Raw genomic sequence first — 23,548 nt, forward strand, 5'->3', positions numbered from 1 at the left:
ATGGAACTGTTCTCGATGGAAAGAAAGAGGTATGACAAGTAAATGTAATATAGGATCCCAAATCAGAAAATGTGTTTCTTTTACTACAAAAGGCATTAATGGAACAACTGGTGAAATCTGAACACGACCTCTAGACTGGATGTAAATGTTAGTATCCTGATCTTGATAACAGTACTGTGGTAATGTAAAAAAATTTTCCTGTTTTTAGGAAATACAAACATTTTCAGGAGTAAAGGATCACCAGGCCCGCAGTTTACTCTGGAATGTTTCAGGTAAAGAAGAGAGACACAGATAAAACAGATAAAGCATGGGCGCCTGGGTGGCTCAGTGGGTTAAGCCGCTGCCTTCGGCTCAGGTCATGATCTCAGGGTCCTGGGATCGAGTCCCGCATCGGGCTCTCCGCTCAGCAGGGAGCCTGCTTCCTCCTCTCTCTCTCTCTGCCTGCCTCTCTGCCTACTTGTGATCTCTCTCTGTCAAATAAATAAATAAAATCTTTAAAAATAAATAAATAAATAGATAGATAGATAAATAAATAAATATTTTTAAAAAAAAGAACAGATAAAGCAAACCTAAATGTTAGGCAAAGGTGTTCAGAACATCTTTGTAACATTCTGCAATTTTTCTCTACATCTGAAATAATTTCACATAAAAGTTAATAGTAATTAAAGCAACATCACTAGTTTGTTTTTACATATAATAAACTATTACCAAAATAAAGATACCTGATTTGATCATTTTATCTTCAATTAAAAATAATCCAATTTGATCAATATTTTCTCTTCAAAATCTACTATGTTAAATAAAAATAATAAACAGCAGATAATTCATTCAATAGGTTTTCTCTGACTTAAACTTGAAAATATTTTGTGTTTATTTACCTAATAATTCCTAAGATTTTAAGAACGGGTAACTAGGTGACAGGCAAGTTTTGCTCCAGGGGAGCAAGATTCAGGTAAATTCTAATTATACACTTAAGTTAAAACTTCCAATGAAAATTAACACTGAGGGAAGTTCCAAAGAGAAAAAAAAGTCACAAAAAAGCGTGGAAAGAAGTCAGACAGAACATGTATGTGTAAACTTGGCCATTAACAGAGGAGGACGGTGATGAGAAGGATTGGAAGTTCCTTAAATGGAAGAATATTTGGCTGTAACTGTCTGCTGCTGAATGGCGGCCCAACTGCCTAGTCAAAGCAGAAGCTGTCCCCAAAGCTAGAAGACCCAACAAACAGGCTGTAACTAACATCCAAATGGCACTGAAATTTACAAAACCCCTCCAAATGCATAAACTTGTTCCTCAACATTCCACTGTAATTTTATAGGGAAGGCAAAGGAGATACAAACAAGAGGTATATGGTGAGCGAATATTAAGAATATCTAATATCCAAATAATGTTATTTTAAATTAATATGATTTTAGATAACATCTTTATTAAATACACCATGTCTAAACTGACATGTATTAACAAGGCTTGATATGTAAAAGCTCCCTCTGGTAAGCAGAACTTGTTCAACTCAACTCAGCGGAGCAGTTTAGGTGTGATGACCTGTTGAATTATACGGAAATTGTCCTGTTACATAAAACTGAGTTCCATAATGGTATCTGGCAGTAACAGGTCTCCATTCAGTTTGTTGTTATTCCAGCCCGAAAGGATAACTGATGCCATTATTTTTGGTTCTGCTCTTTCAGTTCAGAGAACTGCTTTGTCCAGAACAGAATCTAACATTTACCTATTAAAATTCTGAAGCTCTACCTCCTGAGAATACAGGATTTCAAAATAAAGATCTAAAGTTATTAGATTTTGATCCACAGGACTCAAAGATAAAAAGCACATTGGGAAATAGGCCCCAACATACCATTCCTGTAAACTCACCTTGAAAATAATGGCTATGTTCAAGGGTGGCAGTGGAAACTGAACAGATTCTATTTACAGAGCTTCCCTGTTGACCCCAACACAAATAATCAGATGAAGAAAGGGAAAGGAAGATGTTATGTGCTGAACTGCGTTTCCCCCTCCCCAATTCCTATGTGTAAGCCCTAACCCCTAGTACTTCTGAATTTGACTGTATTTGGAGATAGGGTCTTTAAAGAGGCAATTAAGTTAAAATGAGGTCATTAGGATGGGCCCTAATCCAATATGACTAATGTCCTTAAAAGAAGAGATTAGGACACACACAACACGCAGAACAGCAGACAGACCATGTGAAGACACAGGAGGATGATGGCCATCTGCAGGCCAAAGAGAGCGGCCTCCAGAAGAAAGCAACCCTGCAAATGTCTTCATTTTAGACTCCTAGTCACCAGAACTGTGAGAAAGTAAGTTTCTGTTGGTTAAGCTACCTTGTCTACGGTATGTTGTTATGGCAGCTCTAGGAAACTAATAGAGGAACAAATTTGAAAAATTAAAATCTAGGTAAGAGTACAGAACTCAAAGACCCAAAACAGTTTACAACACACTTTAAAACAAAAACCTAACTGAAAGTATCTGACAATTTTACCTATTCACATCATGTCATAAAAACTTCTTTCCTTCAACTTTCTAATAAGACTCAATAAATATTAAGGGAAAGTTTAATATACCCTGCTTTGTATTCTCAGTTTCCTAGGATATTGGCATTGAATATTCCAGAACATCCCAGTTCTGGCTTACTTAACCCAGTTTGAGAATCTTGGCCTCTGTGACTTTAAAAATAATCGAAAAAGTCAGCTTCTGCCCAAATCTAAAATGCCCCTTCTGGCAAGAATGCAGTTTTATGAATTAGTCACAAATCCATTTCTCTATGATTTCTTCTATCAATTATTCTTTCAATCAATGCTCCAATTCTGAAAATAGAACATGGTATTTGTTCAGTTACAGTCAATTCAAAGAAACCAAAATATGGGTTGCAATAATTCTTAATTTTTAAGTTAAATTAAAATTTAAATAAGTGAAATTAAAATTTAAATAAGTGAAACAGTAAAGGGTAAGAATCGATTTAGAGTTTCTAAAATTCCTCTGGAATATAAAGATCCCACATGGTACAGGATTATCTGATGGGGGAGTCTGGCTGCCATAAAATTTTAACAATTTCATAGCACTTTTTCTTTTATCCCATTGCAAAAGTAGATTCCTTCTTCACTGTGGCGATCATATACAAGCAACTGACAAAGATCTAACAAAGGTGGGAAATTCAGCTCTGTTCTTAAAAATATGCAACAACCAGCTGACCACACTTGGGCTATTAACTACGGTAAGATGTTACTCCTTTCTACTTACTTGAGAGTGTTCCAATGCTTATAATCTTTGTAAGACTACAAGAAGGCTGCTTTTCCAAATCACTAAAATCTAATCATAACCTACATTTGGAAAACTATCAAACACACCACACACACACACACACACACACACACACACACGAATTTGGGAAGATATAGTGAGGGTCCTAACATTAATCTTAAGACAAGGGTCCAAGCAGAAACAGCTTATGACTTTGACACTTTTACCCATCAGTTTCGATTTTAGAAGACCTCCATCTCCATTCTTCTCTTAGACTCTTACACAGACACCCTTATGATAAAACGATGTCTTTCAAAGTTGCTTATTGCAAGTATGTCTGTTCATTCATAACAATAATTTTGTAGTTAACTGACAGAAAAATAATAAAAGAATGTTATTAATTTATAGCTCAGTTTGCCATCTGAAAAAAAAAAACTGACTACTGGCAGGCTTTATTAATAATGACAACAGTAAAAGTAAACATGTTAACCAATATTTAACAAACATGGCATGTGGAATATTACTGGTAAGATTTTCACAGCCAGGAAGAAGAATGAGTGCTAGGTCTAAACCACGCACTTTTCTGAGCATTTTTAAATGAATTAACTCAGTTAATGCTCACAATCCTATAAAGCACTTTCTACAGTTACTGTCACTTTATAGATGAGGACAGTGAGGCACAGCAAAGTTAAGGAACTTCCTTATAGTCATACAACTAGGAAGGAGTAGAGCTAGGATTTACTTGCACTAAGTCAAAATATGGATGGTTGCAACTAATGAAAACGATGACTAAAGGAGTTCCTCATTCATCAGCTCTGGTTGTTCTGAACCATTTTAAGGTCTAGAACCTCACTAAATTTCTCTCTAGAAAAGCATGTACCCAATTTCAGAGGATCCACAGACTCCCCCAAAGCTCATAATGACACCCAGATAACCCTGGTTAAATATTTCTGCTTTGAGAAGATGGCAAAACCAGCATGGTGCACCCCCTCTCCACTCCAAATCCCACGGTCTCTATTCCCCCAGAGTGAGTGAGTGACACAGGATACTGCAAACAGGGACATCTGGGGGAAAGTGAGAGCCCATCACAAATAATGAGCTCTTGCCTCTCATGGGCTGGGGGCAACCCAGAGGCCAGCTTCAGAGATCTCCAGGGAAAGATGTGAAAGAAGTCAGGGGGACAGCTTGGCCTGCGGAGATCCATGCGGCCTGAAAACAGTCACTTAAAGGCTCCAAGAGTCCCAGAAGTCCAAGTAGTCAATATATATTATCTAGACTCTGCCCTTGAGATGAAGTCAATGTTCCGAGATACATGCTCTTCTTAACCTCAATGGCAGATATGGCTGTATCTCCAACCCCTCGAAGGACTGCTGCCACTTAGAATATTATACCAAACAGCACTCAGTACCGAACCCAAATCAACCACAGTAAAACCACTGCAGGTGGCTTATCCACCAGAGATAGGGCTACATTCAGAATAAAGACTATAGATACCAAGAGAAACAAAGCAGTTGAGGATTGGGGCAGGGGGGACCAGAGGGGGTTGTTGGGAATGCATCCAAAAAGTAACTGGGCACGTAGAAACTTCAAGAGTATCAGTACATGCACACATACTCCCATACGAAAGGAGACTTTCTGGGATAAAATAACATGATTTCCCAATTATGCCGTCTGGTTCATTACTTTAAGGAGAAGATGATCGCCATTAGAACTCAAATTAGTGGCCTGGAAGAGCAACATAAAGAATTAACCTCAAAAAACAGAATACCAATACAAAATCAGAGTAATCATAAGCAAGAAGACACAAGCTTCAGAGAGCTTGTCCAGTAAGACTAACCCACAATAAAAGGAATTCCCAAAGGAGAGTATGAATAGAGAAAAGGAAATGAGAAAAGGAAAACAGTTAACAGAAGAAACTTTCTCTGAAATGAAGAAACACTTGTATCTGTACACTTCAAAGAATACCCAGAGTAAAAGGCAGAACTTATGGACATAAACACATACCTAGGCATGTCCCGGTGGAGACCAAAAACCAAACCAAACAAAACAAAACAAAATTTTTTAAAAAGCCCGAGTTCCAATGATCAAGAGGAAACTGGGTCACCTTTCAGAAACCAAGAATACTTTACATACATAATCGAAGACTAATGAGAATGACCTCAGACTTAATACTAGAAGCCAGAAAACAAGCCAGTGTATCAACTACTGAAAGAAAAACAGAAACCCAAGAATCCTAGAATCAAAATACCATTCCCCTTCAAGCTAAAGAAATACATTTGAGGATGTGGAATTTTCGAGCATAGCCTCCACAGATTCCAGCTGAGGAAACGTCATGAAAAAAATGCTAATGAAACCAATAAACTAGGGCAGAACTCTCAAAGAAGGGAAAGAGAGAAGATACAGAAATGAGAAACTTGTGTACACATAAGCGAAAAGCAAGTCTGGAACCAGAAGAGTTCAACTACAAAGGAAATCCAAATATAGCCCAGAGATCTGAGATGATCTCCAAGAATGTTCAGTGCTGGAAAGCTGGGGCAATCAGAGCTTCTTTACAAGTATTAATTTGAAAATGCCAGTCTAAACAGGAAGATGAACATAAATAGAATGTTAAAGGACAAGAAAATTTCCAATCTACCAATGGGAAACAAGAGTAATTAGCAATTTAATTCAAGCAACAAATAAAAAAGGGGAAAACAGAAAAAAAGGAACACTGAAATACAAGCAAAGATGAAATGATTTTATTTATTTAAAATTACAAGGACAAAACTTTCATACAAAAAGAAAGAGTGTCAGATTGGTTCTTTTTTCATTTAAACTTTAAGAAACACAAAACAAGTGATAAAGAAGGCTTTGAAATAAAACAGGCAAGTAAAACAAAAGGAAGGAAACGCAACATGATAGGAGTCAAGGTGGAATTTAAAATTAAAACCTTTGAACAAGACGAAGATGTTATGTAATGATAAAAGGTATACAATTCACATAGAATAGTCATAAACCTATACATATTGAATTATTTTATAGGTAAATATGCAAATATTTAAAATACAAGGAAAACTTGTATAATGAATACAGCCATACACTGAAGTAGCAATAGATGAAATTACATAATGTCTAAAACTTTTATTAAAATACTCCAGCCAGAAGTGGCAAAAGGAAAAGAAGGTATGCATAAAACAATCCTGGCAATGTAAACATGAAGAAAGGTTACAGTTTCACGGGACATGAAACTTCTACTCTTAGTACCTCTGTATGTTTGAAGATTACCACATGTCAAAGGGTCCAAAAAAAAAGGACACACAGAAGAAAGAAGAAAAAGAAGGAAGAAAGGAAAGAGGGGGAAAAAGAAATAAGGAAGAGGGGGAAAAGACCAAGGAAAGAAATGCAAAGAGGTCTTGAATCCAAGAATTTTCAGCACACTGAGAATACTCTGCATGATACTTAATGGTAGATACAGGTCATCACACATTTGTCAAAACCCAAAGAATGTACAACACCAAGGACGAACCCCAATGCAAACTATGGACGTGAACTAATAACACTGCATCAACATTTATATCAATATTTATAATACTGCATCAATAATTATTTCAACATTTTCAATTTCATCAGTTGTAATGTATATACCATACTAAGACAGCATGTTACTAATGGGGAATTGAGAGTGGATGGTATATGGAAATGGAAACACTTTGTACTTACTTCTCCTTTTTCTGTAAACCTAAAATTGCTCTGACAAATAAAGGCTATTTTTTAAATTATGATAAAAACTTCATGTATCTCTAAATCAAATAGATACAATTAAAAAAGAAAAATCTAGAGGAATATGAATAAAACAATCAATCACCCTCAAAAACCTTGATTTGTATTACCTCAAAATACTAGAAGTATACCACAGAAGCGATCAGAGCAATGTTTAAAAATCTATAACGGGGGGTCACCTGGGTGGCTCAGCGGGTTGAGCCTCTGCCTCTGGCTCAGGTCATGATCTCAGGGTCTTGGGATTGAGTCCCACATTGGGCTCTCTGCTCACCGGGGAGCCTGCTTCCCTTTCTCTCTTTCTGCGTGCCACTCTGCCTACTTGTAATCTCTGTCTGTCAAATAAATAAATAAAATCTTAAAAAAAAAAATCTACAATGGAGGGGCATCTGAGTGGCTCAGTTGTTTAAATGATTGCCTTCAGCTCAGGTCATGATCCCAGAGTCCTGGGATCAAGCCCCACGTTGGGCTCCCGGCTTAGAGGGGAGCCTGCTTCTCCCTCTCCCGCTCCCCTTGCTTGTGCATTCTGTCAAATAAATAAATAAAATCTTAAAAAAAAAAAAAAAGACCCACTATTAAGAAAGATACCAGTATAAATGGATTCACATCTGAGTTTTAATATTTAAGTAACAGATAATGCCTATTCCTACCTCTACACTATTTCCACAGATAGCTTAAAAAAAATACATAAAACTTATTACTCAAATCTGGTAAACACAGTATTTTAAAAAGTAAAAACTGTAAATCATTATATTATAATCCAGTAAAATGACAAAAGGAAAATCATTAGGTCTAATTAAAATTTATTCCAGGAACGTAGAGCAAAATTAGCTCAAGAGGCTATAATGTTAATAAACTAAAAGAAAAAAGCAATTTTTCTGACTAGTAATTGGTAGACCACCAGCAGTTTTGGATACAACTAGAGATAAAGGTAAGAACTTAATGAATTTCTAGATGGGCGGGGGGACAACAACTTTAAACAAACTATCAAGAATCAGAATACATCTCAATATCACAAGTCAAAACTAGAAGAATGCCCAAAAAAAACGCCTTCAAATTGCTAAAGGAGTTATTTCCAATCCAGAATATTATACTCAAAACTCTAAAGGAAAATTTAGGAGAAAGTCTTTATGACCTTGGGTTAGACAAAGATTATTTAGGTATGACACCAAAAACACAATCCATAAATGGGGGGGGAGGGGGGATGTGGTAAATTGGACTTTATCAATAAAAACTTCTGTGCTTCAAAGGATACCATTAAGAAAAAGATAAGCCAAAAATAAATACATAAATAAGAAAAAAAGTAAAGAAAACAGGTAAGTCACAGGTTAGAAAAAAATATCTACAAACCGCCTATCTGTATCAAGAATTCTTAAAGCTCAGTAAGAAGTTGAACCAATTCAAAACTAGGCAAAGAATGACATTCGACACTGCAACCACAGGAGACACATGACTGACCAAACGAGCACAGAAGAGAGCTCTGTTATCATTAAGCATTAGGGAAATGCAAATTAAAACCACAATAAGAGAGCACTAAGTATCCACTAGAATGGCTATCATAAAAAAGCAATTAAAAAAAGAACTGTTCAGGAGGATATAGAAATGTGGAGAAACTAAACCCTTAACACCTTATTCACAGAAACATAAAATGATGCACCAACTGGGAAACAGTTGGACAGTTTCATAATTTATCACATCCCCAACAATTCCACTCTATGTGTCTACCCACGAGAAATGAAACAATTTGTCCGAAGACTTACATGTCAATCTTCACAGCAGCACTATCCCTAACAGCCAAAAGGGAGAAACCATTCAGATATTCAACAACTTATAAGTAGATAAGTAAAATATATGACATCCACACAATGGAATTCCACTCAGCAATAAAAAAGAATGGATTACTGTGCATTACAGCATAAATAAACCTCAAAAGCATTATACTAAGTCAAACACAAACGACTACATATTGTTTGATTTTATATACATAAAATGTCCAGAAAAGGCCAACATAAAACCAGAAAGTATATTAAGAATAGAGATGTAAAAAAGGGAAGGACTGGGGCGCCTGGGTGGCTCAGTGGGTTAAAGCCTGTGCCTCCAGGTCAGGTCATGATCCCAGGGTCTTAAGACTGAGCCCCAGATCGGGCTCTCTGCTCGGCAAGGAGCCTGCTTCCCCCTCTCTCTCTGCCTGCCTCCCTGCCTACTTGTGATTTCTGTCTGTTAAATAAATAAAATCTTTTTAAAAATTAAATTAAAGAAATAAAAAAGGGAAGGACTATTATTAATGTGCACAGGTATCCTTATGGGTAATGCAAATGTTCTATTCTGTGATTCTGCTGTTAGCAGCACAACTCTGTGTATGAACTAAACTCACTGATCTATTGTCGTCTTATATTTGGGCTGCTAGAACAGAATAACATGGACTGGGTGGCTTATAAAAAAGCAGAAATTTATTTCTTGCAATACTAAGACTGGAAAGTCCGAGATCAAGGTGCCAGCCGATTCAATGTCTTGCGGGAGTCACTTCCTAGGTCACAGATGGCAGTCTTCTCACTCACTCATAATAGAAGGGATAAGGTTTCTCTCTGCAATGTCTTCATGAGTTCACAAATTCCACTCATGAGGGCTCCATCCTTATAACCTAATCACCTTCCTAACGCCCCACTTCCAAATACCATCCCCTTGGAATTTATGTTTTAACATATGAGTCTGGGAGGGACACAAACATCTCGTCTATTGCATTTGTCTACTTAAAATGGACGAATGTGAGGCACTTGGCTGACTGAGTTGGTTGAGCATCTGACTCCTGGTTTCAGCTCAGGTCATGATCTCAAGGTCCTGGGATCAAGCCCCACCTTCCACCCAGGCTCTGTACTCTGCAGAGAGTCTGTTTTAGAGTCTCTGCACACCCCACCTTCTGCTCACGTGCTCTCATTCTCTAATCTTTAAAAAAAAAAAAAAAAAAAAGATTCAAAGAAAGCTAGCTAGCTAGCTAGATAAAATGGATGAAGGTTACAATTTGCAGATAATACCACAAGAAAAACTACTGGGTTTTTTTCCCCCAATAAGTTAATAGAGTCATCTGCACTCATGTTAATTCTCATATAATTTAGCTCCTAGGCACTCATTCTCAGGAAGTTACTTACAGATATATCCTAGGAAAAGGGGGAATAAACCACAGTATGCATGACAAAAATCTTAGAAAAAAGAGATCCAAAAAAGAGTTGTTTAGGAATCTTCAGGACAAAGCAGGGAAATCTCAGCTAAAAAGTCAAAATATGAAAGTAGAAGGCAACCAGTACAGACTCCAGAGGTTAAAAAAGAAACAAACAAATATTTCTACAAAAAGACAAAACTGACAGAAAACTCAATGTACCTGAATATATTCAAACATGGGACACGTCTGTGGATAAATCAGGGATAGACACACTGAAAACTAAGCAAAGATCATTTTTAGTGGTAAAGAAAAAAATGGTTCAGGAAAGTGAAAGTAATCTTAGGTGACAAGAGGACTGCTGTGAAGAGCATTCACACTGTGATCATAATAAAATCCCAAACACGGAGCTCACCCAAATCATGACAGAGTGGCCGCAGAAGACCGAAAGTGTGCAATGGTGCAGTGGGTGTGGCAGGGTGGAAGCTGACAGAAGTGGAAAAGGGAGAAAGACCCATATACATGCGCTGATTAAAAAGATACAAACAATACTAAAAGAATCAACTAAACTAATTTAAACTGGTCACCGCCATCAATACTAAGCTCCTTTCTGAGAGGGAGGCAACAATGCCCCTAAACAAAGGCAGAGCACCAGCAAGAGCTTTCCTCCTCCTGCCTCTGCCTCCCTCCCTGGCAGCACTGGCTGTTCCCTGCCCAAAGCTCCCCACACTATCAGTTCCCTCTTTCTAGGGATTTCTCACGTCTCCTTTTTCTGTTGTTTTTGTTTTTTCCTTTTTTGGTGGGTTTTGGTAGTCACTCAAGGGTTGCTATTGGATCAAAAGGCCAGGAACATGCCAGTTCCGCTGTTCTAAACCCCATGATTTCATAACCAGGTGAAAATTCATCAGTTACAAAAAGATAAGCTTATCACCCATCTAAGAACTCAGAACAGACATTGCCCACAGATACCTCTCAAAAGTAAGTTCTTGATTTTAAAAAGAAACAGAAGAACCACCCAACCCTAAAATGAATCAAAATGAAGAACAGATTAATCACAGAGCTACGGTGAGATGCGGATGGTGACCATGAAAACAACTGAAAACACAAACCGCAAAGACACTAGAAAAGCAAGGCCTGAAGAAAAGTCATATTACAGTAATACAAAACTAATAATAAAAATAGTAAAATGAAGAATTAGGGGAAAAGACAGCAGGATTAAATATAAATATGCCAATTTCCATTCATTTTTGTAAAAGGGAAACACTACATTCTCTCAAACTGGAGTATGAAGAAATATGATGGCAAAAATATAAATGGTTTTAATAACCATTTTTCTTATTATTAAGAACATCTTCTAAGGAATTACTATCTGTGGAAAATTAGAAACATTTATCTAATACTCCGGCAATTTCATCGTTTTTAATCTCTTTTTCTTTGGTTAAATATAAATGAAATAAGCTAATTCTAAAACATCATATGGAAAAACAAGAGTAATGAGAAAGGAACAGTCCTGCTGGACACTGTGTTTTGTTTTGTTTTTTTTTTAAAGATTTATTTATTTATTTATTTGACAGAGAGAGATCACAAGCAGGCAGAGAGGCAGGCAGAGAGAGAGGAGGAAGCAGGCTCCCCACTGAGCAAAGAGCCCGATGCGGGGCTCGATCCCAGAACCCTGAGATCATGACCTGAGCCGAAGGCAATGGCTTAACCCACTAAGCCACCCAGGCGCCCCTGGATACTGTGTTATAACACAAAGATATAACACCTAAAATAGTGTGGTACTAGCACATGATTAAACAGCAAGGTTAAAAAAAGAAAACAGTCAAATAAACAGATCTGAACACACAGGAGTTCAGTATATAATTAAGATGATTTCTAATTACTACATAAAAGAACGATTATTCAGTAATGGTTGTGACAGGTAGCCATTTTTTTAATTAAAAAATCAAATCAAAATTCCAGATGGAATGAAAATTTCACCAGGAATGATGCAATAAGTACGAAAGGAAAACATGAAAGAAAAACGTTTAATTTATGAATGTGCAGGAAAAGTCTAAGTATGTTTTAACACCAGAAATAAGAGATTTAAAATTCAACTGTAAGATTTAAAAACAAAAAATTTCTAAATAGAAAAAACAATATACAAAGTCGAAAAGGCAACAGGTGAAGGAAAAATAAATCACATCTGGATTTGGTGTTTTTTTAATCTACATTTATTTGATAATCTGACCAGGAAATGGCTTGTGGCTAAGAGAAGAAACCAATTACTTACTCACAGAACATCTTAGCATTATTCCCCACACCTCATTCCCATGAGGGGCAATTTGATTCCCTGTGCACACAGGGGGTAAGAAGCACAGGAGAGGAAGCCCAAAACTATTAAACTCAGAGCTTATGTAAGAGTTGCTGCTTTATTTGCCGGTCCTCTACTTTGGAGGGGAGGGCGGCGGTGGAGGGGAAGCATGGGCGTGCGAGCAAACTTGGCTCTGGAATGTACATCTATCTTTCTGAGGTGAGAAGGGGAACCTCAACAAATGGCTCTAAGGAAAAATTCGACTCTCTCTCCAGCACACTCTATCTTAATGACTCTGTAGAAATGTGAAAAATATTCAGGGAGCATCGCTTCTTCGTGATACCACAAATGGCTAACTGCTTTAAAAAAATGACACCTTTAATAAGAAAACCCAAAGGGCAAAGGAGCTAATGGTCAATTCAAAGAAAATGAAATGTTAATCTATGAAGAAAAATTAAACCTTACTCATAAGAAGGAAAATGAAAATGATATATTACTTCTCACTATCAGAAAAAGACCAGCAGTCAAAGATCCTTTTGGCCAGGGAGTAAAAGGCACTGATAATATTTAACTAAAGTATTAAAATTCATGTTTCCCCCAGAAATTCTACTTCCACATGTGCAAAATCAGGATATAAAGGGTCATTCATAATTGCCAATATTTGCGATAGCAAAATACTGGGAAAACTGCCAACAGGAAACCGGTGAAATTATAGGATTACATCTACAACAGAGTATTAAAAATCATAAAAATGAAGAAGACAATGCTTTAAGTTAAGTGTGGAACATTACCAAAGACACACTGTTGGGAGGCCTGGGTGGCTCAGTGGGTTAAAGCCTCTGCCTTCAGCTCAGGTCATGATCTCAGGGTCCTGGGATCAAGCCCCTTATCAGGCTCTCTGCTCAGCGGGGAGCCTGCTTCCCCCTCCCCCTCTGCTGCCTCTCTGCCTACTTGTGATCTCTCTCTGTCAAATAAATAAATAAAATTTTGGGGGAAAAAAAAAGACACACTGTTAGGTAAAACAGTTGCCTCTTGAGGGAAATCAAATGGTTGTGATAAAATGTGGTATGGAGAGTTACTTTTCCATTGAATACGGTTTAGAAACGTTGGATTTCTTTTCTTTTCTCTTTTTTACCAAACATTGCCAATTCTTAGTTTTATCATCCATTAAGAAACTAAAATTATTCAAGCAAAACTACATATAATTTAGTTAATTAATATAGCATTTTAACAAGATTACGATTTTTGGTAGCGTATTTCCCCAACTCTCTACCCATCTTTCCTAAGCAGAAGGGAGGCAACAGGTGACATGGACACAGATACGTATGTGTGGGTGGGTATGTATGTGAGCTTCTAGGACAGAAAATGAAGAGAACATTTTGAGCAAAAGGAGTAACATATAAAGGCACACAGAGGTCAAACGGAACGGCATACTCAGGAAAGAAAAGAGTCTCACCTAACTAGTGCATCCAGAATGGCACTGGCAGGAAAGAGGACTCTGAGGGGAAGATGAAAGACATAGTGAAAAGGGACCTGTAAGGCAGAAACACTTGAATTTTATCAGTAAGAAACAGAAAACCAACAGCTGTGAACACAAATAAACATATAAGGACAGCATAAATAATTCTGATAAATAAATTTTAACCAGACTGAGAACAAAACCAGTCAACAAGTATCCATACACCAAACGTGGTGACTTTCTCAGTGTTACATCTCTTTAAGAAGAAACCTGTATTTCAAATTTCACTCTTAAAAAAAATACCAAGCAAAGTAAAGACGCTACTCATATTTCTGTTACCAGAAAAAAGTGTAAACTTGAAGCTTGAAAAAGTGACAGTTCAATCAAGATATTTCAAGGAAGGAAAAAAACAAAAAAAGAACACAGAAAATTATAGCTCTCCAGGCTCAAAATGACACACTAATTAGAGATAACATATATCTGAGAAGATGAAGAATTTGGCAAATGTGCCTTAAGTATTATAATTTAAGGTTAGTAAAAAAATTCGAAAAAGAAAATTTACTATTAAAAGAACATGAGTTATTTAAATATCAGATAGAAGTCTTTGAAATATTTAAGAATGGCTTTCTGAATACAATGAAATCCAAAGTTCTTTAATCATACTCCCATTCGGTCACAGCCTCTACCACCGAATATCCCCCCCATCACACAGATGCTTCTAGAAAATCAAAATTAATTTATCTGGTAACTGATAGGATTATGGTCACTGGAAATATATGCACAGTAAAGAAATATTAAAACATTAAATGGGAGACACAAATGAATCCAAGTGTGATATTAAAAAGCATAAAATGAGGTACTATCAGATATAATAAAATGAATCTCTTCTTGAAATTAATTTTTTCTTTGAATTCATTTATACTCTTTTTTTGAAAGTATACAACATAACTTGCTGACAACCATCCAAGATATACAACGTAAACCTAAGTATCTAATGATTTTGACCCAAGTGCATAGCATTATTTGATATAAATCCCAACTTCCAGAGGTCTTATACCAAAACCAACAATGGTAAAAACTCAGAAAAGCTTATGGGTTGAGACAGATGAACCAGAAACACACACACACACACACACACGAACATAGTAATAAAGTGTCCTAAAAACAGTACTGGTTATTAATTCTGTAAATTCTGCTACGTGCCCTAATTAAACAATCTGGTAGCTCTTTTGCTGGAATAAAATACAAATGTCTTATAGTCACTCTAAATTGCCTTCAGAATCATATTACAAACTAGTATTCCCATCATGGCATAATAAAGTCTCGATTTTAATCAAAAACACAATTTCCCAGCTAATTATCTAATTAGATATTCTTTGTTATAAGGACTAATTTTAATCAAAATCAAATCAATCTCTAAAAGACAAAATTCTGCCACTCCTAAAGATATTCACACCAATAAATTATAGGTTAAATAAGTGATCTCAAACACAAATCTCGTAAGTTTTGAACAACAATAACTTAAACAAACTCTACAAATATTTACAATACTGCTTTCAAATGCATCTAGATACCATAAATTCTGCCATACTAAATGAAAACCAGCCCCACAGCGTAATCTCATAAGCATAATGTTGAAAAGAGCAAGGTATAGAAAACTGCATATTACATGATCCCACTGATTTAAAGGTTAAAAACAGGTACAATTACATATTGCTTAGGTGTGCATAATTAAAAGGAAAAATGATACAGAAATGCAAGCATTTAGAACTCAGAACAGTAAAGAGATCTAGGAGGACGGATGAGGAACACGTAGAAGAAGCGGGTGATAGGTGGGGTGGTAAGAAGTGCTGGCATTTGGGGACTTGTAGATCCACTTGATGTTTACATGCATTTTTGTGTTTTATGTACTTTTCTGCATGTGTCTATTAGTTTACAACTTAAACAAAAGGAAAAGGGCAAGAAGGAAGGAAAGCCACGAGTCCTCCAGGGCCCTTGGTTGGAACAGCGGGAGCACATCCCTAAGTCGACAGTTCCAGAGCTGCTGTTGGACGTCTCAGCCTCAACCCTGTGGCAGAGGGGGCAGCTCCTCTAGAAGCCAGGCTGAGGGGCAGAGTTCTGAGTGTCATTCCTGTAACTCACTCTAAGTACTCTTCCTTCCTCCATCCCTTCAGAGATCTTAAAGGCACAGAATCCCTTCTGTTTATCACATCTAACAGCAGTTCTCTTAACAGCACATGAACCCCTAACTGAGACAAGTCATCAAGAGAGGTGTGAAAGAACCAAAGTGGAATTTCCAGTATGGAGTGTTAACAGTAATGAGGCAGAAGGGCTAGACACTGACCATTAAATTAACCTGATATTTACCTAGCACTCCCAACTGATGTCTTAGCACAAGCACAAAAAAATGGTATCTTTATTTAACACTTTATGAAGGTGGACTTTTGACTTTCATAAAAACAAAAAGGAGTGGGAGAGGAAGGGGAAAGTAAAGAGGCCCGGTGAGGAAGGAAAAAGTTACCTGGAGTCTCGTATTCATTTCCAAAAAATAAAAATTCTTCTTTGAGTCCACAAGGAATTCCACGGTCCCAGCAGAGGAATATTTCACTGCTTTGGCAAGAGCTACAGCTTGTTCTCCCATTGCTCTTCGAGTCTCCGAATCCAGAAAAATGCTACAAACGCAGAAAGAGTAATCAACATTTTGAACCAAAGTCACCTCTTGCATGCACCATATAAAAATTTTCTTAAAGGGGGGGCCCCTGGGTAGCTCAGTGGGTTAAAGCTTCTGCCTTCAGCTCCGGTCATGGTCTCAGGGTCCTGGGATCAAGCCCCGCATCAGGCTCTCTGCTCAACGGGGAGCCTGCTTCCTCCTCTCTCTCTGCCTACTTGTGATCTCTGTCTGTCAAATGAATAAATTTTTAAAAAAAATTTTTTTTCTGAAAGGCTACTCAAATGCAATCATCTGTATCAATTTAAGATTTTATACCATATGATTTACATATGTTTATAACACAGGCTTTTTGTATTATCAAGCCTAACATGTTTAAATAAGTCAGCTTCAAATTTTTATAAAACTAACATGTGAACTTTCTACATGATGGTGCAATTTCCATCCATTTTAGCACAAGTAGTTGTTTCAACCAGTAGAACTTAACATCCATATTCAGAACTTTCCAAGCTTAAGTGGGGAGACACGTCTTAGGGAGAACACATGTGCTGGATGAGCTGCCACCAGGCAAGCCCTGCCCGGGACGGGGAGCTCAGCAATGAATCAACAACACACACTAAGTAAGGCAGCTTTCAACAGAAACGTATATAAAACAAGGGTATGTCAGGATGTTTTCATCGAGGTTACCTACTGATTAAAATGTCCTGACTAGAGGCTCAAGGGACTAACTGCGTACTTCCCCTATGTATTCGCTCATTCAGGGCTCGCAGTGACTCTGTGATAACTGACTGTACATCTAGTGAATCCTCAAAACTCTGGCTTCACGATATCAAAATTACCCTCCAGCATAAAAAAAAGCTCAAATGTCTTCAATAAACCCTAAAAAAAAAAAAGAATATTTGTATATTTTCACATATTTTGCTTCTATGCAAGAAAGGCTCTAAGAAATAGAACATTGATTACTTTTCTCTTCATGGATTAAACCTTATGGGTCAAGGTTTAGGTGGTTTTTATAAAATCTTTATTATGGAAGAGTACAATGAACTTCTATGCACCTGGTTCCCATGTGGAACAATTATTAATACACAGCCGGTCTTGTCTACACCACACATCTTCTTTTCAACCAGGCCCACCTGTTTTTTGTTTTTTGGTTGTTTTTTTTTTTTACAAATTTTATTTTAAATCAAATCCCAAATTAGATATCATTTCATCTACAGAAACTTCCATATCTGTTTCTAATTAGCCAGAACTTCTTAATGGCATTTAATATCCAGTTAGCATTCAAATCTCCCTAATCATTTCCATTTTTTTCAGGTAATATCATTGAGTCAGAACTCAAATAAGGTCCAGCCACTCCATTCGCTTATTTATTCTTACATCTTTACAGTTCTTTTAACTTGAATGTTCTCATCCCCTTAGAACTAAGATAAGGATCTGCTCCTTTTCCTCTCATTTCTCACAATTTGGGTTCAACCCCAGAGTTGCACACCATTTTAACATCTGCATTATATTTCTATTTTTCATAAACTGCTGGCTAGATCTAGAACCCTGAATAGATTTCAGGTTGGACTGGGGGAGGAGGAGGCATGAATATTACACGAGTGGGAAGTGCACCTCCTAACTGTGTCCATTTTGGTGTTTAGGATTAACCACTGAACTTAGGTATTCTGCATCCTATTTACCTATCATAAACAACAGTTCTGCATCAACCTAATGGATATAGGCATAGATGACATTTCAATGATAACTAACTGACAAAATTAATACCAAAAAAAAAAAAAGAAAGAACGAACGAACCAACCCCAAAATTAACATCATAACATTTGGAGAATCTCAAAGACAGTGGAGTAAACTATTTTTGTACTATCTGACCTTGTCCTTTCTCTTGTCATAAACTCTGCTAGTAACACTCAGAGCTGTAAGCAACCTCATCACGGCACTCAAAACACAGCAGTAAATTCCTATTCTAGAAACTGAAAACTGAATATTCCACTTATTTAAGATTTTACAAATAGTAATATACAAATACCTAACAAGTCACTATTAATGACCAGTTCTCATTTGGGGGTTTGTTTTTTGTTTTTGTTCCTACTGCTTTAAAGTTTCCTCTTTTTCTCTCCATTAATAGATGAGTTTGTATGAAAGACTTTATTTCTAGAGAAAGAGAGAGGGAACAAAATAATAGTTCAAGGTTCCCAATCTGTGAAAGATTTTTATAGCAGGTAAAACCTGAATGGGTTTAAAAAGAAAAAGTTAATTACATTGGACGGAATAAGAAAAGGACACAAAACTACAGAAGTGGTGTGTCAGAGATAATCCTGTTCCACCAGCAATGTACCCTGCTTCCACACAACTAGAATTTTAGCAGAGTACAAGGTTACTTCATTTTGAAAAGACATTTCCCAACTTCCCTAGCAAAGTCCCTAACTTCAGATCACCACCAAGCAATCAGCACTTGTAGGTTCTGGGGCCCTTCCTTAAGCATACAAGTAGAACATTCCTTTTGCCTTTTCTTCTTCCTTTCCTTGCCATCCTGGTGTTGGGCCATGAGGTAGGGTCATGCCCCACGAACGATGCAGTGGGCTGTTCTTCATCGCCCAGTGACTGGATTTCAAGCTGAGTTCCCCAAGAGGCAGGAAATGGAAGCTGGCAGCTTCCTAAGGCCTGCACAAAGCATCACTCCCATGCAGTGTATTCTCAGAGCACAGAATAAAGGGAGGGTACACAAAGATCCAAACCTCCGCTCTTCATCAAGAGAAGTGGCAAAAAACTTGGGAACCATGTTTTAAAACTACCACACCATACTGTATGTTTAAAACCCAATATAATTAAGGCAGGACTTGCTTTGGACCATTACCCTATAATTTAAAAATTCACTCATATTCACACCTACTCTTTCTAGATATTATACATACATATCAAGGCACACTGGTATGACTAAGTTACAACTGGCTACCCTCCTTATCACCTGATTATTAAAAATAACAACATAGATTCAACTGGGGGACTTTTAAGAATGCAGAGCCAACTACAATACATACAAATATCAACCTAGCATCAAATTAGAAATGAAGTTCCATGAAATTGCTACACTAAACACAGTCTAAAGGTAACTTGGAGAAGAACTCAAAACTGATAAATCAGGGAATTCCTAAAATCCATGCTTTGAAGGTAGGATAAATTCAAAACTTCAGAATCAATTTTATGAAGCCTTCACCAACAGAAGATCCTAGAAGGCAAGGCATGTATCCCCAGACATTCGGCAAGCCCAGAAACGCCAGCAGGGTCCCAACTACCTAGAAGCTCATGGAAGTCATAGCTGGCTATCCTCCCAACTCTCTCCTCTAACAAACCCTCCTTTTTTCCCCAAGTAGTCTCTCACTTGCACTTCAGTCATGCACTGAAGGACTGAGGAAGACCGAGTGACAAATTCTTGATTATAAAAATACTCACTAGTAGACTCTACCATGACAATCCCACCGAATCGCTACTGAAGCAGTTACAGCCAATAAAATGGGAAAGAAGTACACTAAACAAAACACTCGATTCTGAACAGTCATTAGGGAAAACACTTACCTTGGTGCTTCCTCCACCACTTTCTGATTTCTTCGCTGAATTGAGCACTCCCTTTCGTTGAGCCACAGCGCATTCCCGTGTTTGTCACCTAAAACCTGGCAGAGCAATACCGTTTGAACACCTGCACACTCGTACCTCCAGAGAATGTGCCCAATTAACATTTCCACCGTGCAACACCCCTTGGTTTTTATCACTTGAACCTCCCAGAACACACGTACCTCTCAATTATGTTCCTCTTTTGGTTGATGCTAATAGAAGAAAACTTTATTTATAACCCTGAAACTCACTAAACTGTTTTAAAAAGACTTGAGGAAAAAATTCTCACATGATATTTCACTCAGCACATTGGGAATGTAACAGCAATTGTACAAATTTTGCGAAGGACATGGAGTGTCGAGAAAGAGAATATACATTCTAGATATCCGTGCTGCTTTAGGAAAACCGTTAAGTGTTATTACAAACACCAGTTTGTTTTTAACAAAATTATCTGTTGATCAGGAAATTCTATTTTATTCACATCCAATATCACTCTATTCTTATATAGGATGCTTTTACTGTGCCTTATTTTTGTTATAGAAACTGACAAAAGGTCTGGTGTTAACATGTAACACATTATGATTTTTCCTGTTTGTAATACTGAGAAATAAGCTGGAGTTGCCAGATAAAATAACAGGACATTCACAGATGAGTGTGAATTTCAAAGACTTGTTTATTTATTTCTAGAGAGAGTGCACACATGAGCAGGGGGCAGGGCAGAGGGAGAGAGAGAGAGAATCTCCAGCACACTCCCCACTGAGAACGGGGCCAGACACAGAGCTCAATCTCACCACGCTGAGATCCTGACCTGAGCTGAAATCAAAAGTTGGAGGCTTAACCAACTGAGCCACCCTGGCACCCGTGAATTTGAATTTCAAATAAACAACAAAAAATCTTAATAAAAATAGATCCCAAATACTTATTAGGACATACTTCCACTTAAAAAAAAAAAAATACTGTTTATCTGAAATTCAAATTTAACATGTATCTTATCAGCTAAATCTGGTAACCCTGAAGCATGCTCTTGGTTAGTATTTTTGCACAGAATGTTTGTTTCTAGGAATAGATTACTCTATCTTCATGATTAAGGAGGAGTTACATATTACTGAATGCATATATTAAGTTCACAGGCTATTCTAGAAGCCAAAAGGCTAGGCAACAAATTTTTTTTTAAGATTTTATTTATTTATTTATTTGACAGACAAGAGATTACATGTAGGCAAAGAGAGAAGGAGGGGGGAGCAGGCTCCCTGCTGAGCAGAGAGCCCCATGCTGAGCAGAGAGCCCGATGCGGGGCTCAATCCCAAGATTCCGGGATCATGACCTGAGTGGAAGGCAGAGGCTTTAACCCACTGAGTCACCCAAGAGCCCCTAGGCAATAATTTTAACTGAGAATTGCTATGCAACTTCTCTATGCAAGTCACTTTTTTTCCTTATGGATTATAAATACCAATATATCTTCTTAGTACTACATATGGTGCTAAAAATATAAAACCAAAAAAAGATCATGTAAATAATAGTGAACAATAAAATGAGTAGTTAACATATGAATGTAAATTTAATTTTTAGTAATAAAACCTATCTAAACCTCAAGAATGATTCCAAGCAAAGAGAAATACTGCAGTAATGAAATGCCAAAAAGTTGCAATTTCATTTTTAAGTCTCAAAGGTGGTTGCATGAAGTACTGCCTAAAAAACACTTTAACACTAAAAAATACTTTAACACTAAATTTATTCTACTTCTTTTCACCCTAGTTGACAAGGAACCGAAACCAGACTGTGTGTCCAAGAAATAAAGCCATGATGACCAAGAATTCTCAGAAATATTTCTAACTATACAATATTAGATTCATATATAGAATTACATTTGTTTTCTCCTAAAGTCCCTAAAGTCCACTTAGTCTCCTAATTCTTTTTTAAAAAATCTTGTCATGGGGTCATCTGGGTGGCTCAGCTGGTTAAGCAACCAACTTGATTTTGGCTTGGGTCAAGATCCCAGAGTTGTAAGACTGTCCCCAGTGGCTGTGGAACCTGCATAAGACTCTCTCTCTCCCACTGCCCCATTCCTTGAGCTCTCTCTCTCTTACGAAAAGAAAAAAAAGTTCTTTCCTAAGCATTCAACGAAAATAGTATTCTTAAAGATTCACTTATGAATCATTAAAAAGATATTTAAAGGAGGTGGAGAGGCAGAGTGAGGAGGAGAGAGAATCCTCAAAGCGACTCCCCACTGAGCATGGAGCCTGACCCCGAAGTTGAACCCAGGACCCTGAGATCATGAGCAGAAATCAAGAGTCAGCTGCATGGGGCCCCTGGGAGCTCAGTCAGTTAAACATCTGGCTTTGGCTCAGGTCATGATCTTAGAACCTTGGGACTGAGTCCTCCCGCCAACCCCGACACAGGTTCCCTGCTCAGTGGAGAGTCTGCTTATCACTCTCCCTCTGCCCCTCCCCCTGCTCATTCTCTCTCATAAATTTTTAAAAATCATAGTAAATAAATAATTGGCTACTTAACCAACTGAGCCACCTAAGCATCCCTGAACAAAAATAATTTGACAGTGATTTATTCCACTAAACAAACAGACTGAGTGACTAGACGATATAAAGAGTACCTGTAAGGGAAGTTAATACTTAAATCCCTCATTGGTTTTGTGTTGTTTTTAAGATTTTATTTTTTAAGTAATCTCTATACCCAGGGTGGGGCTTAAACTCACAACCTGGAGACCAAGAGTCATGCTCCACTGACTAAGCCAGTAAGACAGTCCCCCATCATGAGTTTTGTTCTGTTTTCTTTTACTTTTAATATAGCTTTTTACAGTGTGCAGGTCCTCAATGTGGAAAAATCTCCCAAATACACTGCTTACTGGAAAAAGCTTCATGATAACAGGGTGTCCACAAAATGCAAGCCACTTAGTATCCCTGGATCTAACCCACAAAATGCCAGGAGAGCCCAGGTGCAGAAACATGGGCTAAACCACACAGAGTGGTGCCATTGCCACCACCAGTGCAGTCTTAGCATAAGAAAGGACACAGCATGTGAAAAATAGGTAAAAAAAAAAAAAAAAGAAAAAAGCAGGATATAGCAGTGCCTGCTTCTAGGGACAGAGACCAGGGGACTTGGAACACGGGTGAAAGGAATGCTCACTTTCCATTGTATGTCCTTTATTATGAGCACAAATTCCCTCAGATATAATTAAATACATGCAAATTGAGGAAAATAATTTAATAAGAACTTTCAAGCTTAGACCAGATATGGCAAACACCTATGTTACCGATTTAAGTTACCAGGAGACACTTTCACGTATGTTTAAAATTATCACCTAGATAATATAGGATAGCTAATGAAAATAAACTAAA

The 23,548-nt window shown here is 37.4% G+C and overlaps 1 protein-coding gene across 4 annotated transcripts in view; it reads right to left on the reverse strand.

Annotated features, from left to right (window-relative positions):
• Positions 1-23,548, reverse strand: part of PCCA (propionyl-CoA carboxylase subunit alpha) — a 394,384-nt gene that overhangs the window by 215,876 nt on the left and 154,960 nt on the right. For all 4 annotated transcript variants that reach the window (XM_032314393.1, XM_032314394.1, XM_032314396.1 and 1 more), the window contains 2 exons: positions 20,160-20,254; positions 16,437-16,587 (listed from right to left, as the gene is read on the reverse strand). In XM_032314393.1, the coding sequence (XP_032170284.1) occupies positions 16,437-16,587; positions 20,160-20,254 (246 nt within the window). The remainder of the gene's footprint in view (positions 1-16,436; positions 16,588-20,159; positions 20,255-23,548) is intronic.

Source organism: Mustela erminea, chromosome 15 (assembly GCF_009829155.1).
Source record: "Mustela erminea isolate mMusErm1 chromosome 15, mMusErm1.Pri, whole genome shotgun sequence".
Taxonomy (NCBI): Eukaryota; Metazoa; Chordata; class Mammalia; order Carnivora; family Mustelidae; genus Mustela; species Mustela erminea.